At 44.3% G+C, this 13901-nt stretch overlaps 1 protein-coding gene across 5 annotated transcripts in view; it reads right to left on the bottom strand.

The window, feature by feature from the left end:
- Window positions 1–13901, bottom strand: part of LOC135557754 (syntaxin-binding protein 5-like) — a 150183-nt gene that overhangs the window by 77938 nt on the left and 58344 nt on the right. For all 5 annotated transcript variants that reach the window (XM_064991326.1, XM_064991328.1, XM_064991324.1 and 2 more), the window contains exons 3-4: window positions 3824–3905; window positions 3312–3412 (exon numbers count right to left, since the gene is read on the bottom strand). In XM_064991326.1, coding sequence (XP_064847398.1) covers window positions 3312–3412; window positions 3824–3905 — 183 coding nt within the window. The remainder of the gene's footprint in view (window positions 1–3311; window positions 3413–3823; window positions 3906–13901) is intronic.

Here is a 13901-nt window from a genome sequence, read left to right as displayed (position 1 = left end):
GCCGTTTTCAAGGAGCAAGACTCTAACCTGCAAGCTTATAAGAAATCCCACGATGCCCTCCGATGAACCATCAAACAGGCAAAGCGTCAATATAAGATCGAATCATGCTACACCTGCTCTGATGCTCGTCGGATGTGGCAGGGCTTGCCAATCACTACAGACTACAAAGGGAAGCACAGCAGAGAGCTGCCCAGTGAGCCTACCAGACGAGGTCAACATTCACAAGGTCGCAGGGCCAGACAGATTACCAGGACGTGTACTGCGAGCATGCGCTGACCAACTGGCAAGTGTCTTCACTGACATTTTCAACCTCTCCCTGTCCGCGTCTGTAATACCAACATGTTTTAAGCAGACCACCATAGTCCCTGTGCCCAAGAACACTAAGGTAACCTGCCTAAATAACTACCGACCCGTGGCACTAATGTCTGTAGCCATGAAGTGCTTTGAAAGGCTGGTCATGTCTCACATCAACACCATCTTCCCAGAAACCCTAGACCCACCTTAATTTGCATACCGACGGGCCGCCCCCAGGTGGTAACAACACATCTGCCTTGCTGATCCTCAACACAGGGGCCCCTCAGGGGTGCGTGCTCAGTCCCCTCCTGTACTCCATGTTCATTCATGACTGCACGTCCAGGCATGACTCCAACACCATCATTCAATTTGCCGATGACACAACAGTGGTAGGCCTGATCACCGACATCATCAGAGACCAGGCCGTGCGGTTCTCATCGACGGGGCTGCAGTGGAGCAGGTTGAGAGCTACATATTCCTTGGTGACCACATCACCAACAAACTAACATGGTCCAAGCACACCAAGACAGTCGTGAAGAGGGCACGCCAAAACCTATTCCCCCTCAGGAGACTGAAAAGATTTGGCATGGGTCCTCAAATCCTCAAAACGTTCTTCAAGCTGCACCATCGAAAATATTCTGACTGGTTACATCAATGCCTGGTATGGCAACTGCTAGGCCTCCTACTGCAAGGCAATACAGAGGGTAGTGCGAACGGCGCAGTAAATCACTGGGGCCAAGTTTCCTGCCATCCAGGACCTCTATACCAGGCGGTGTCAGAGGAAGGCCCTAAAAATTGTCAAAGACTCCAGCCACCCTAGTCATAGACTGTTCTCTCTGCTACCTCACGGCAAGCCGTACTGGAGCGCCAAGTCTAGGTCCAAGAGGCTTCTAAACAACTTCTACCCCCAAGTCATAAGACTCCTGAACATCTAGTCAAATGGCTACCCAGACTATTTGCAGTGCCCCCCTCACCCCCTCTTTACACCACTGCTACTTTTTGTTGTCATCTATGCATAGTCACTTTAATAACTCTACCTACATACTACCTCAACTAACCGGTGCCCCGGCACATTGACTCTGTATCGGTACCCCCTGTATATAGTCTCGCTATTGTTATTTTACTGCTGCTCTTTAATTACTTGTTACTTTTATTTCTTAATCTTACCTGTATTTTTTAACTGCATTGTTGGTTAGGGGCTCATAAGTAAGCATTTCACTGTAAGGTCTAAACCTTTCGTATCGGGCACATGTGACAAATACAATTTGATTTGATTTGAATGTTATCAGCTCTTCAACCAAAACCTACTTTTAGATAAAGGGAACCTGAGTTTGCCCCCCAAAATTACAAATTGATACTTTATTTATTTATTTAATTATCAAAGTTATGCAACACACAATGCCCCTGTGTGAAAAAGTAATTGCCCTCTTACACTCAATAACTGGTTGTTCCACCTTTAGCTGCAATGACTCCAACCAAACACTTCCTGTAGTTGTTGATCAGTCTCTCACATCGCTGTGGAGGAATTTTGGCCAACTTGTCCATGCAGAACTGCTTTAACTCAGCGACATTTATGGGCTTTCAAGCAGTTAACCCAAGTTTGCCAAAAAACACCTGTAACCTGCATGATCATCAAGACTCTTGGAAGAATGTTCTATGGACAGATAGGTCAAAAGTAAAACTTTTTGGACCACATGGGTCCCGTTATGTCTGGGAAAAACCAAACACTGAATTCCACGGTAAGACCCTTATACCAACGGTCAAGCATGGTAGTGGTAGTGTGATGGTTTTGGGATGCTTTGCTGCCTCAGGACCTGGACGACTTGCCTTAATAGAAGGAACCATGAATTCTGCCAATGCTTGTTGGCTACCCTTGCATTCAATGGTATGGGCTTCAACAATATCATACTCTTTTGACCAGAAAGCATCAGATAGATGGGCTACACGTACAGAGACAGAGGGGTGCAGTTCTGCTCGCTCGGATGATTTCTCCTGTGTGATACATTCAGGCTCTTGTGAATAGAAGGACAGTTATGAAACACAGAGAGACAAAATAAATGATTTTATGTTTTTTTCCTGGGACATTTTTGGTTGAAGCCTGGCTTCCCTTGGCATCCATGAATACACGTCACTATTCGAGAGCCTCGCTAAATGTCAAACACTCGGCAGGAACACATTCAGACCGTAAAGACACTGGCGGCCACCTGTCCGTCGCATCAGCAGTGGCACAGCTGATTGGCTCTGACGGTTAACCCCTTCCCATATTAGACTGATGGATCATGAAATGAACACCCTGATTTGCTCTGATGGGTAGGCCCTGTGTCTGTAATTGGAGGAGACAGTTGATCCCTCCCACTTGAGGTGAGGTGATTCTCCACAACAGTAACTTGCTATTTGACTTCAAACGTACTGGGTCAAAATATAGTAATGGCAAAAACAACTGATCTGAAAATAATTGTATGAATTGCATAATTATTATAAGATTCTGTGTATGTGTGAGTGTGTTGTTACATGTGGATGTTGTGCATGCAGGTGTGTGTGTGTGTGTGTGTGTGTGTGTGTGTGTGTGTGTGTGTGTGTGTGTGTGTGTGTGTGTGTGTGTGTGTGTGTGTGTGTGTGTGTGTGTGTGTGTGTGTGTAGTTGTTGGGTTGGAAAGAAGGAGAGGGGGAGAAGGATGGAGGGAGGATGAAAGAGGGACATCAGGTGTAAAGGTGTCACCTTAACCCTGGGGCTGGACAAGACTGACCGACACCGCTACACACATCTGCCATATGATACTTCTTCAGTTTATATACAGAAGAACCACTGCCAGTGAATAGGCAGGGGCACGCAGCACGCTACTGAACTGTCTGCTGTTGTCATCTGCAGTATGCTGCAGTAAAAGCAGAAATTGAGAAAGACCTAATCAGAGAGAGAGCAAGAGAAAGAGAGCCAGGGAGTGAGAGAGAGATGGAGAAAGAGAGAGAGATCAAATGCGGGGCGAGAAAGAGAAACCTACAAGGTTCTAGGTTTCTTACCTCTCTCTGTTGAACTTGAGCGAGTGGAGGATGGCGGGCCTCCTCTGCCTCAGGTTCCAGAGGTGCACGCTGTCGTCTGCCAGAGCACTCACCAGCGCCCCCTGTGGCAGGGATGAAGAAGACAGCATTTACACACAGCTAATCAGTGGCACAGAATGCACAGACAAGCCTGCAATGGTGTTCTCAATCCCCTAGTGAGAGAGGCTGAATTTCAAGCAGAAAGTGAGAGAGCTCCTAGAACGTGTAATGCAGCTGCTGTGTCACAAAGACATGCACATACACACACACACAGACACACACACACACACACACACACACACACACACACACACACACACACACACACACACACACACACACTACAGGAGTGTTTGAGATGTTTTGGAGTCGGGGGAGAGGAAAGGCTTTAGAGAAGGGTTTGGACTTTGGAAGGTTGAGAGCGAGAGAGAGACAGTGTCAGTAGAGGAGGTCTGGTAGTGGGTGTGGTATGTATTTCTCTCCACATCACTCACCTCATTGATGAGAAACTGTAGCGAGATGACGGCTGCTCCACTCTCATGTTGACAGTAGCACTCCACACCTGGACGACCAAACCTGATAGGCTCTCCGTCAAGGAATCAACCAATGGAAAAGAAGGTGGGAGGGGTAATAAAGGAGATAGAACCACACAATACTCACAGAATAATATATTCTTTATCTTTCATTATTAACTTGATAGGGACAGACACAGGTCAACAAAGACATGTCAAGGTGACAGCCATCCTGCTTACCAGCCAACGCTAACCTGCAGTGAACAACATGGAAATGATTTGGTTCCCATAGGTAACAGTCCTTAGATGGGCTTGAAACAGAACAGCCTGCGTCTTGCTCGGGGTTTCTGTCATGACTGAGCAATGGACAGATGAGAGCATTTCGCCTGTTCATCCACAGTAAACACCAAAGTACGGTTGTCTAACTACCTTGAAGATATAGCTAGGCATTTCCTATACACCACAGTATGTCTCCCCTTGCAAGTTGTTTCTGGAGAGATATGATGTGTTCAAGGAGAAAATAAATACTAAAATAAATGACAAAGGAAGATCATCTGGAGTTGCAGAGAAACAAACAACACAACAGAATGACATCTCCTTCCGACCTAGAGAGAGACTGAGACAGAGATGGAGAAAGAGGGGAACATGAAGAATGGGGGAGAAGGAAGTGGGAGAGAGTGCACGCATGTGTGGGTGCAAGAAAGGGAGCGATGGATGGATGGAGGAGGAGGAGGAGGAGGAGAGAGATATCCAGACATACAGTATAATAAATGAGCTGGGGGGAGCAAAGAGATAGAGAGAGATAGAGAGAGAGAGAAGGGGAAAGATTGAAAATAAAGAGCTTCCTCTGATGAAGGCCTGTATGAGTGAGCTCACTGATTATGCTTATTTATCCTACCAATTATTCCTGTGCAGACAGAGTGGAAGAGAGGAGTTAGGCGTAACACATGACAACCAGAGAGGAGAAAAACAAGCAAGTAGAGCATCCAGCTAATATCCCCAGCTAAAATAGCCCGCTAAAATCTCTTGCATCACAAGATGGGCAGGAATATAATTGTATAAACTGATAAGGGCAACACTAAACCACACCCTTATCTGCACCAGAACAGAACATATGACCACCTGCTTACACACATCATCACATACACACACACATCACTCATCCGGTTCATTAATACAAACACTGTACATCACACATACACATACACAGAGCCTCCTTGCTCTCTCAAACACATCCAAAAAAAATGAGAGTGAGAGGGACAGAAAAGGGGGAGAGACAGAGACAGGGTAGAATCAGTAGAATGATCTGGATGCTTTAGTCCAGGATGAGAACAGTAGAATGATCTGGATGCTTTACTCCAGGAAGAGAACAGTAGAATGATCTGGATGCTTTAGTCCAGGATAAGAACAGTAGAATGATCTGGATGCTTTAGTCCAGGATGAGAACAGTACAATGATCTGGATGCTTTAGTCCAGGACGAGAACAGTAGAATGATCTGGATGCTTTAGTCCAGGATAATAACAGTAGAATGATCTGGATGCTTTAGTCCAGGATAAGAACAGTACAATGATCTGGATGCTTTAGTCCAGGATAAGAACAGTAGAATGATCTGGATGCTTTAGTCCAGGATAATAACAGTACAATGATCTGGATGCTTTAGTCCAGGATGAGAACAGTAGAATGATCTGGATGCTTTAGTCCAGGAAGAGAACAGTAGAATGATCTGGATGCTTAAGTCCAGGAAGAGAACAGTAGAATGATCTGGATGCTTTAGTCCAGGAAGAGAACAGTAGAATGATCTGGATGCTTTAGTCCAGGAAGAGAACAGTAGAATGATCTGGATGCTTTAGTCCAGGATAAGAACAGTAGAATGATCTGGATGCTTTAGTCCAGGATAAGAACAGTATAATGATCTGGATGCTTTAGTCCAAGATGAGAACAGTAGAATGATCTGGATGCTTTAGTCCAGGATGAGAACAGTAGAACGATCTGGATGCTTTAGTCCAGGATATGAACAGTAGAATGATCTGGATGCTTTAGTCCAGGAAGAGAACAGTAGAATGATATGGATGCTTTAGTCCAGGATGAGAACAGTAGAATGATCTGGATGCTTTAGTCCAGGATGAGAACAGTAGAATGATCTGGATGCTTTAGTCCAGGATAAGAACAGTAGAATGATCTGGATGCTTTAGTCCAGGAAGAGAACAGTAGAATGATCTGGATGCTTTAGTCCAGGATGACAACAGTAGAATGATCTGTATGCTTTAGTCCAGGATAAGAACAGTAAAATGATCTGGATGCTTTAGTCCAGGATAAGAACAGTAGAATGATCTGGATGCTTTAGTCCAGGATAAGAACAGTAGAATGATCTGGATGCTTTAGTCCAGGATAAGAACACTAAAATGATCTGGATGCTTTAGTCCAGGATAAGAACAGTAGAATGATCTGGATGCTTTAGTCCAGGATAAGAACAGTAGAATGATCTGGATGCTTTAGTCCAGGAAGAGAACAGTAGAATGATCTGGATGCTTTAGTCCAGGATAAGAACAGTAGAATGATCTGGATGCTTTAGTCCAGGATAAGAACAGTAGAATGATCTGGATGCTTTAGTCCAGGATAAGAACAGTAGAATGATCTGGATGCTTTAGTCCAGGATAATAACAGTAGAATGATCTGGATGCTTTAGTCCAGGATAAGAACAGTAGAATGATCTGGATGCTTTAGTCCAGGATAAGAACAGTAGAATGATCTGGATGCTTTAGTCCAGGATAATAACAGTAGAATGATCTGGATGCTTTAGTCCAGGAAGAGAACAGTAGAATGATCTGGATGCTTTAGTCCAGGATGAGAACAGTAGAATGATCTGGATGCTTTAGTCCAGGATAAGAACAGTAGAATGATCTGGATGCTTTAGTCCAGGATAAGAACAGTAGAATGATCTGGATGCTTTAGTCCAGGACGAGAACAGTAGAATGATCTGGATGCTTTAGTCCAGGTTAAGAACAGTACAATGATCTGGATGCTTTAGTCCAGGATGAGAACAGTAGAATGATCTGGATGCTTTAGTCCAGGATAAGAACAGTACAATGATTTGGATGCTTTAGTCCAGGACGAGAACAGTATAATTACTTTTTTTGAGGTGTTGCTGTGGTGACCAGTGAGCTGAGATAAGGCAGGGCTTTACCTAGCAAAGACTTATAGATGTGATGGATGCTTTAGTCCAGGATGAGAACTATAAGTTATTTAATTGAAAACAAATTCCCCGGGGTTGCTTGCAACCAAATATTTCAGCCCTGAAAGAAGGGCAAAATTTAAGGTTGTGCTTTTCAAACTGTTCTCGTTGCCTCTCTCTAAGAAAGCATATTATCGAAAAGCACACGGTTGGCTGTACAGTGACATCAAACCATGGTCAAAGACAGAAAATAGTGGACATGAAACACTTTTTCTGAGAGTGAACATTATGTCTTAAAAAGCAACAACAGTAAGACAGTATGCTGAATGTTTCAAATCTGAGAAGGGTGTCCTCCAAAAGCACATGTTCAGATCGAAAGAATATGCCCTTGGAAGATACCATTTACCTTTTGGGGGGTTGTGCTCTGTCTCAAATATAAGGACTAAACCAAATATAGATGGTACTGGAGTATCAAATCTAAAATCTAAACATTCAAATTGTATTCTCTGTATGGTTAGAGATAAAAACATATCGCAATATTATATTGGAAGATATTCTTGTCGATACTTCGACACCAACTATTTTTTGTGAGGTATTAGCTAGCGCCAGTTGGCTGTACCTGCGCCAAAACTCCGTTCTTTTTTATCCTGCAGTTTGTTCTCTATCTTATTTTTTTATTGTGAGTAAACATGTTTCCAGCATTTTTATTTCCATGACTAATCACAACTAATTTGGTTGTGCTCTCTTTTCTCTCTGCAGCAGACATACAGTGCATACTGGAAGCCTTCAGACCCCTTCCCTTTATCCACATTTTGTTTTACGTTACAGCCTTATTTTACTCACAATAACCCATAACGACAAAGCGGAAACAGCTTTTTAGAAAATAATTTGCATAAGTATTCAGACCCTTTGCTATGACACTCAAAATGTAGCTCAGGTGCATCTACAACATGATGTTTCTACAACTTGATTGGAGTCCACCTGTGGTAAATTCAATTGATAGGACATGATTTGGAAAGGCACACACCTGTCTATATAAGGTCCCACAGTTGAGAGTGCATGTCAGAGCAAAAACTAAGCCATGAGATCGAAGAAATTGTCCATAGAGCTCAGAGACAGGATTGTGTCTGCAGCATTGAAGGTCCCCAAGAACACAGTGGCCTCTATCCTTCTTATATTGAAAAAGTTTGGAAGCGCCAAGACTCTTCCTAGAGCTGGCCGCCCGGCCAAAGCAATCGGGGGACAAGGGCCTTGGTCAGGAAGGTGACCAACAACCTGATTGTCATTCTGACAGAGCTCCAGAGTTCCTCTGTGGAGATTGAACCTTCTAAAAGGACAACCATCTCTGCAGCACTCCACCAATCAGGCCTTTATTATAGAGTGGCCAGACGGGAGCTGGTCCTCAGTAAAAAGCACAGACCATGAGAAAGAAGAACCTCTGGTCTAATGAAACCAATATTGAACTTTTTGTCTGAATTTTTATTTACCTTTATTTAACTAGGCAAGTCAGTTAAGAACAAATTCTTATTTTCAATGAATGCCTAGGAACAGTAGATTAACTGCCTGTTCAGGGGCAGAACGACAGATTTGTAACTTCTCAGCTCAGGGGTTTGAACTTGCAACCTTCCAGTTACCAGTCCAACGCTCTAACCACTAGGCTACCCTGCTACCCCATGAATGCCAAGCGTCACATCTGGAGGAAACCTGACATCATCTCTATGGTGAAGAATGGTGGTGGTATCATCATGCTGTGGGGATGTTTTTCAGGGCAGGTACTGGGGGACAAGTCAGGATCGAGGGAAAGATGAACGGAGCGAAGTACAGAGAGATCCTTGATAAAAATCTGCTTTAGAGTGCTCAGGAACACAGACTCGGGCTAAGGCAACAGCACCTCTTCAACCTCAGGAGGCTGAAGAAATTTGGCTTGTCACCTAAAACCCTCAAACTTTTACAGATGCATAATTGAGAGCATCCTGTCAAGCTGTTTCGCGGCCTGGTATGGCAAATGCATGGCCCACAACCGAAAGGCTCTCCAGAGGGTGGTGCGGTCTGCACAACGCATCACCAGGGGCAAACTACCTGCCCTCCAGGACACATGCAGCACCCACAGGAAGGCCACAAAGATAATCAAGATTAATGCTTCACCCGAGCCACTGCCTGTTCACCCCGCTACCATACAGAAGGCGAGGTCAGTACAGGTGCATCAAAGCTGGGACCGAGAGACTGAAAAACAGCTTCTACCTCAAGGCCATCAGACGGTTAAACAGCCATCACTAGCACAGAGAGGCTGCTGCCTACATACAGACTTGAAATCATTTGCCACTTTAATAAATGGATCACTAGTCACTTTAATAATGCCACTTTAATAATGTTTACATATCTTGCATCACTCATCTCATTTGTATATATTGTATTTTATACCATCGATTGCATCTTGCCTATGCTGCTCTGTAATTGCTCATCCATATATTTATATGTATATATTCAATTTCCATTCCTTTACTTAGATTTGTGTGTATTAATTAGGTAGTTGTTGTGGAATTGTTAGATTACATGTTAGATATTGCTGCACTGTCAGAACCAGAAGCACAAGCATTTCGAAAACACTCGCAAAACATCTGCTAACCATGGGACCAGTAAATTTGATTTGATTTGATGTCTACCTTCCAACAGGACAACAACCCTAAGCACATAGCCAAGACAACACAGAAGTGGCTTTGGGACAAGTCTCGGAATGTCCTTGAGTGGCCAACGCAGAGCTCGGTCTTGAAACTGATGACTCTGAAGAGACCTGAAAATAGCTGTGCAGCGACGCTCCCCATCCAGCCTGACAAAGCTTCAGAGGATCTGCAGAGAAGAATGGGAGAAACTTTCCAAATACATGTGTGCCAAGCTTGTAGCGTCATACCCAAGAAGACTAGACACATTAATCGCTGCCAAAGGTGCTTCAACAAAGTACTGAGTAAAGGGTCTGAATAATTATGTAAATGTTATATTTCAGTTGTTGTTTTTTTTATACATTTGCAAAAATGTAAAAAAACAAACAATTTTTGTTTAGTCATTATGGGGTATTGTGTGTAGATAGATGAGGGGGGGGAATTTCATCCATTTTAGAATAAGGCTGTAATGTAACAAGTGTAACAAGAAGGCTGTAATGTGGAAAAAGTCAAGGGGTGTGAATACTTTCCGAATGCACTGCAATATCTGTGGAAAATCAAATTGCAGTAAAAATTGCAAATCACATTATCGAGTCACAATACATACACAGTAGCTTTGGCAAATGTAGGATCTACAATTTAAGCCTGTTTGCTACGGCAAGAAAATAATTCTGCAGCAACAGGAAATGTTAATAATTGTATGGATTATAATTCATTACAATTTTCTTAGTGCAAATCAGGTCTGACATTTTTAAGTGGAAATAGCAAACTTTATAAGCCTTTTAAACCTTGAATACACTACCAGTTTACAACAAATGAAGATCCTACCTCTGTAAGCATTGTGATAATATCGTATCATGAGGTCCCTGGCAATTCCCAGCCCTACTAAACTCCATGCACATGCTGCTCTGTGTTAACTTTCCACAGTATGATGTCCCTGTCACCACCACTCCAACTCACATAATGGACAGATTATCCAGGGTGAAGAAAAGACGGAGAGCGTGGAGAGAGAGAGAGAGAGAGAGAGAGAGAGAGAGAGAGAGAGAGAGAGAGAAGACGGAGAGGAATGGAGAGAGGGAAGGAAAGAAAACTGAGTCAATTCCGCGTCTTGTCAAGTCAGATGAAACTTTAAAAAGCTATTTCTGCCCTCAAAGTCAATAGATCTGTTACGTTTCTTATGGGTTCTCATAGTCCCCACGCTTCGTGTTGCTGCCCAGGAGGGTTGGCCCCTGTCACTTGGTTGGCCCTGTCATTTGGTTGGCCCCTGTCAATAAAACCCAGGGACAGCCCTTGGTTGGCCCCTGTGGATGTAATAAAATTGCTGTGTTGGCTCTTCACCTGACAGCACCAATTGAAAGAATGATGGATCTTCTAGACCGTTCATTTGTTTCGTACACATTGCACCACAGGGAGTGTGTGTGTGTGTGTGTGTGTGTGTGTGTGTGTGTGTGTGTGTGTGTGTGTGTGTGTGTGTGTGTGTGTGTGTGTGTGTGTGTGTGTGTGTGTGTGTGTGTGTGTGTGTGTGTGTGTGTGTGTGTGTGTGTGTGTGTGTGTGTGTGTGTACAAAATGGTTAGTGATACGTGTAGAAAGACAGAGGACAGGGAGGGGGAGAATGAGAAACAGGGAGAGTAGGAGAGAACCAAGTAGAAAGACCTAGAGAGGGAGATGGAAAAACAGCAAGAGAGAGAGAACAAAGAGTAGGAGAATGACAGAGAGAGAAAGAGCGAGAGCAGGAAAGAGAGAGAGAGAGTGAAAGAAGGAAAAAAGGCTGTGAGCGGGGAGGTCTATGACGTTATCCCGGGACTGACGTCAAACATGCCCAGTCATACATCACCCTGCCAGGGAGGGGGAGGGACAGAGTCTGCTACTGTGCTGCCTGCTACTACAGCTCAGAGAGACAAAGAGGGAGAGGGAGATATGAGTCAGTGAAAAGTGCAATGTAATGTCAATAATATTCCCCATTTTGGTTTGGTTTTGGCTTTCATACCATGTTATGTGGCTTCTCAGTAATGCTGAGACCGGCCTACCTACTATTGCTTAAATGTATTATTATTGTCATTAATATTGTTGTTGTAGTTGCTGTTAATCGTAATCCCGTTTCCACTACTACTATTAGTATTGATGCCTTATTGCTGTTGGTACCACCATTTTTGTTACATTTTTGTTACATTAACAATGTAAGTAATTTAACTTTGCATGCCAATAAAGTCTACTGAATTTAATTGAGTGAGAGAGAGATAGAAATAGAGAGAAGCAGGGCAGGGAGAAAGGAGAAAGAAATATAGAGGCAAGGAAGATGAGAGAGAGATAGGGATTGTGAAAAAGTGAAGCAGGGATAGAGAGAAGAGAGAGAGAGAGAGAGAGAGAGCAGAATCTAACAGGGCATCTAACCATCTACTGCAACAGTGCACAGCCAGTCTTCCACAGTGAGAGAGAGAACAGCTTCTTATCACAGCCCAATGACAGATATGGCAGAGAGAGCCATGGGGCACATAATGCCCTCTAAAATAAACACACACACATTTACACACACATCCATGTGTGCACAAACTCAAGCTTACACAAATGTGCACAAACTCACGCATACACACACACACACACACACACACACACACACACACACACACACACACACACACACACACACACACACACACACACACACACACACACACACACACACACACACACACGCGTGCGCGAGCGCACGCACGCACACACACGGACACGCACACTCAAATGCAAACACAGAGACACAGACACACATACACACATACTCAATCTTACACACACATAGAGAGCGGTGATTCACTTGTCTAATATGGTCCCTGTATAAATAATCTGCTCTGACACATTTGATTTATTATGCAAGTTCACACACAGTAGAGTAAAGTACAGGGCTGCTGGCTGTTTGCTTCTGCCTCAGGAACACCTAAACAACACTCTCACCTTCACTTGAGCCCAGTAACAGTAAATCAGTGAATCACAGCTGCTCTACCCTCTCAACCTGAGCTGTGCTCATCACAGTGCACCACACTAATTTGCCCAGAAACAACAGCTGAAAGCTTCACTTATTACAACCCCCCTTCAACAGATCCATCTATCTGACAACGGCTATTTGCTGAGGTACACAGTTCACCCACCTGGTAATCCACGACAGCCAAACAATGCTAAGACTGTTAGGCTGTGCCAGACATCTACGAGAGGGAAGCTGTGTCTGGAGGAGATATTTTTGTATTTACTGTGACAAATATTTTGATTAGTTACTGAAACGATGAGTGATTGCAAAACTATATAATAATTATACTAAACAAAAATATAAACCCAACATGCAACAATTTCAAAGATTTTACTGAGTTACACTTCATAGAAGTAAATCAGTCAACTGAAATAAATTCATTAGAGAGAGAGAGAGAGAGGGAGAGAGAGAGAGAGAGAGAGAACAAGAAAAGAGAGAGGGAGAAAAGGCGAATGAGCAGAATAGCTTGTGGCTGAACCCATAAAGAAGAATGTGTGATGCATAGAGAGGAAGGAAGTTTGGAAAGAGAGAAAGAGCGAAAGAGAGAGAAAGGGAAAGTAAAGGGAAGGGGAGTGCAATAGAGGGGAGGGGAGTGCAATAGAGGGGAGGGGAGTGCAATAGAGGGGAGGGGAGTGCAATAGAGGGAAGGGGAGTGCAATAGAGGGGAGGGGAGTGCAATAGAGGGAAGGGGAGTGCAATAGAGGGGAGGGGAGTGCATATGAGGGGAGGGGAGTGCAATAGAGGGAAGGGGAGTGCAATAGAGGGGAGGGGAGTGCATATGAGGGGAGGGGAGTGTAATAGAGGGGAGGGGAGTGCAATAGAGGGGAGGGGAGTGCAATAGAGGGGAGGGGAGTGCATATGAGGGGAGGGGAGTGCAATAGAGGGAAGGGGAGTGCAATAGAGGGGAGGGGAGTGCATATGAGGGGAGGGGAGTGCAATAGAGGGAAGGGGAGTGCAATAGAGGGGAGGGGAGTGCAATAGAGGGGAGGGGAGTGCAATAGAGGGGAGGGGAGTGCAAACGAGGGGAGGGGAGTGCAATAGAGGGAAGGGGAGTGCAATAGAGGGGAGGGGAGTGCAATAGATGGAAGGGGAGTGCAATAGAGGGGAGGGGAGTGCAATAGAGGGGACGGGAGTGCAATAGAGGGAAGGTGAGTGCAATAGAGGGGAGTGGAGTGCAATAGAGGGAAGGGGAGTGCATATGAGGGGAGGG

Source organism: Oncorhynchus masou, chromosome 16, assembly GCF_036934945.1.
Source record: "Oncorhynchus masou masou isolate Uvic2021 chromosome 16, UVic_Omas_1.1, whole genome shotgun sequence".
In the NCBI taxonomy this organism is placed as follows: domain Eukaryota; kingdom Metazoa; phylum Chordata; class Actinopteri; order Salmoniformes; family Salmonidae; genus Oncorhynchus; species Oncorhynchus masou.
The sequence above is the reverse complement of the archived record's forward strand: the minus strand, read 5'-3'. Positions and strand labels throughout refer to the sequence as shown.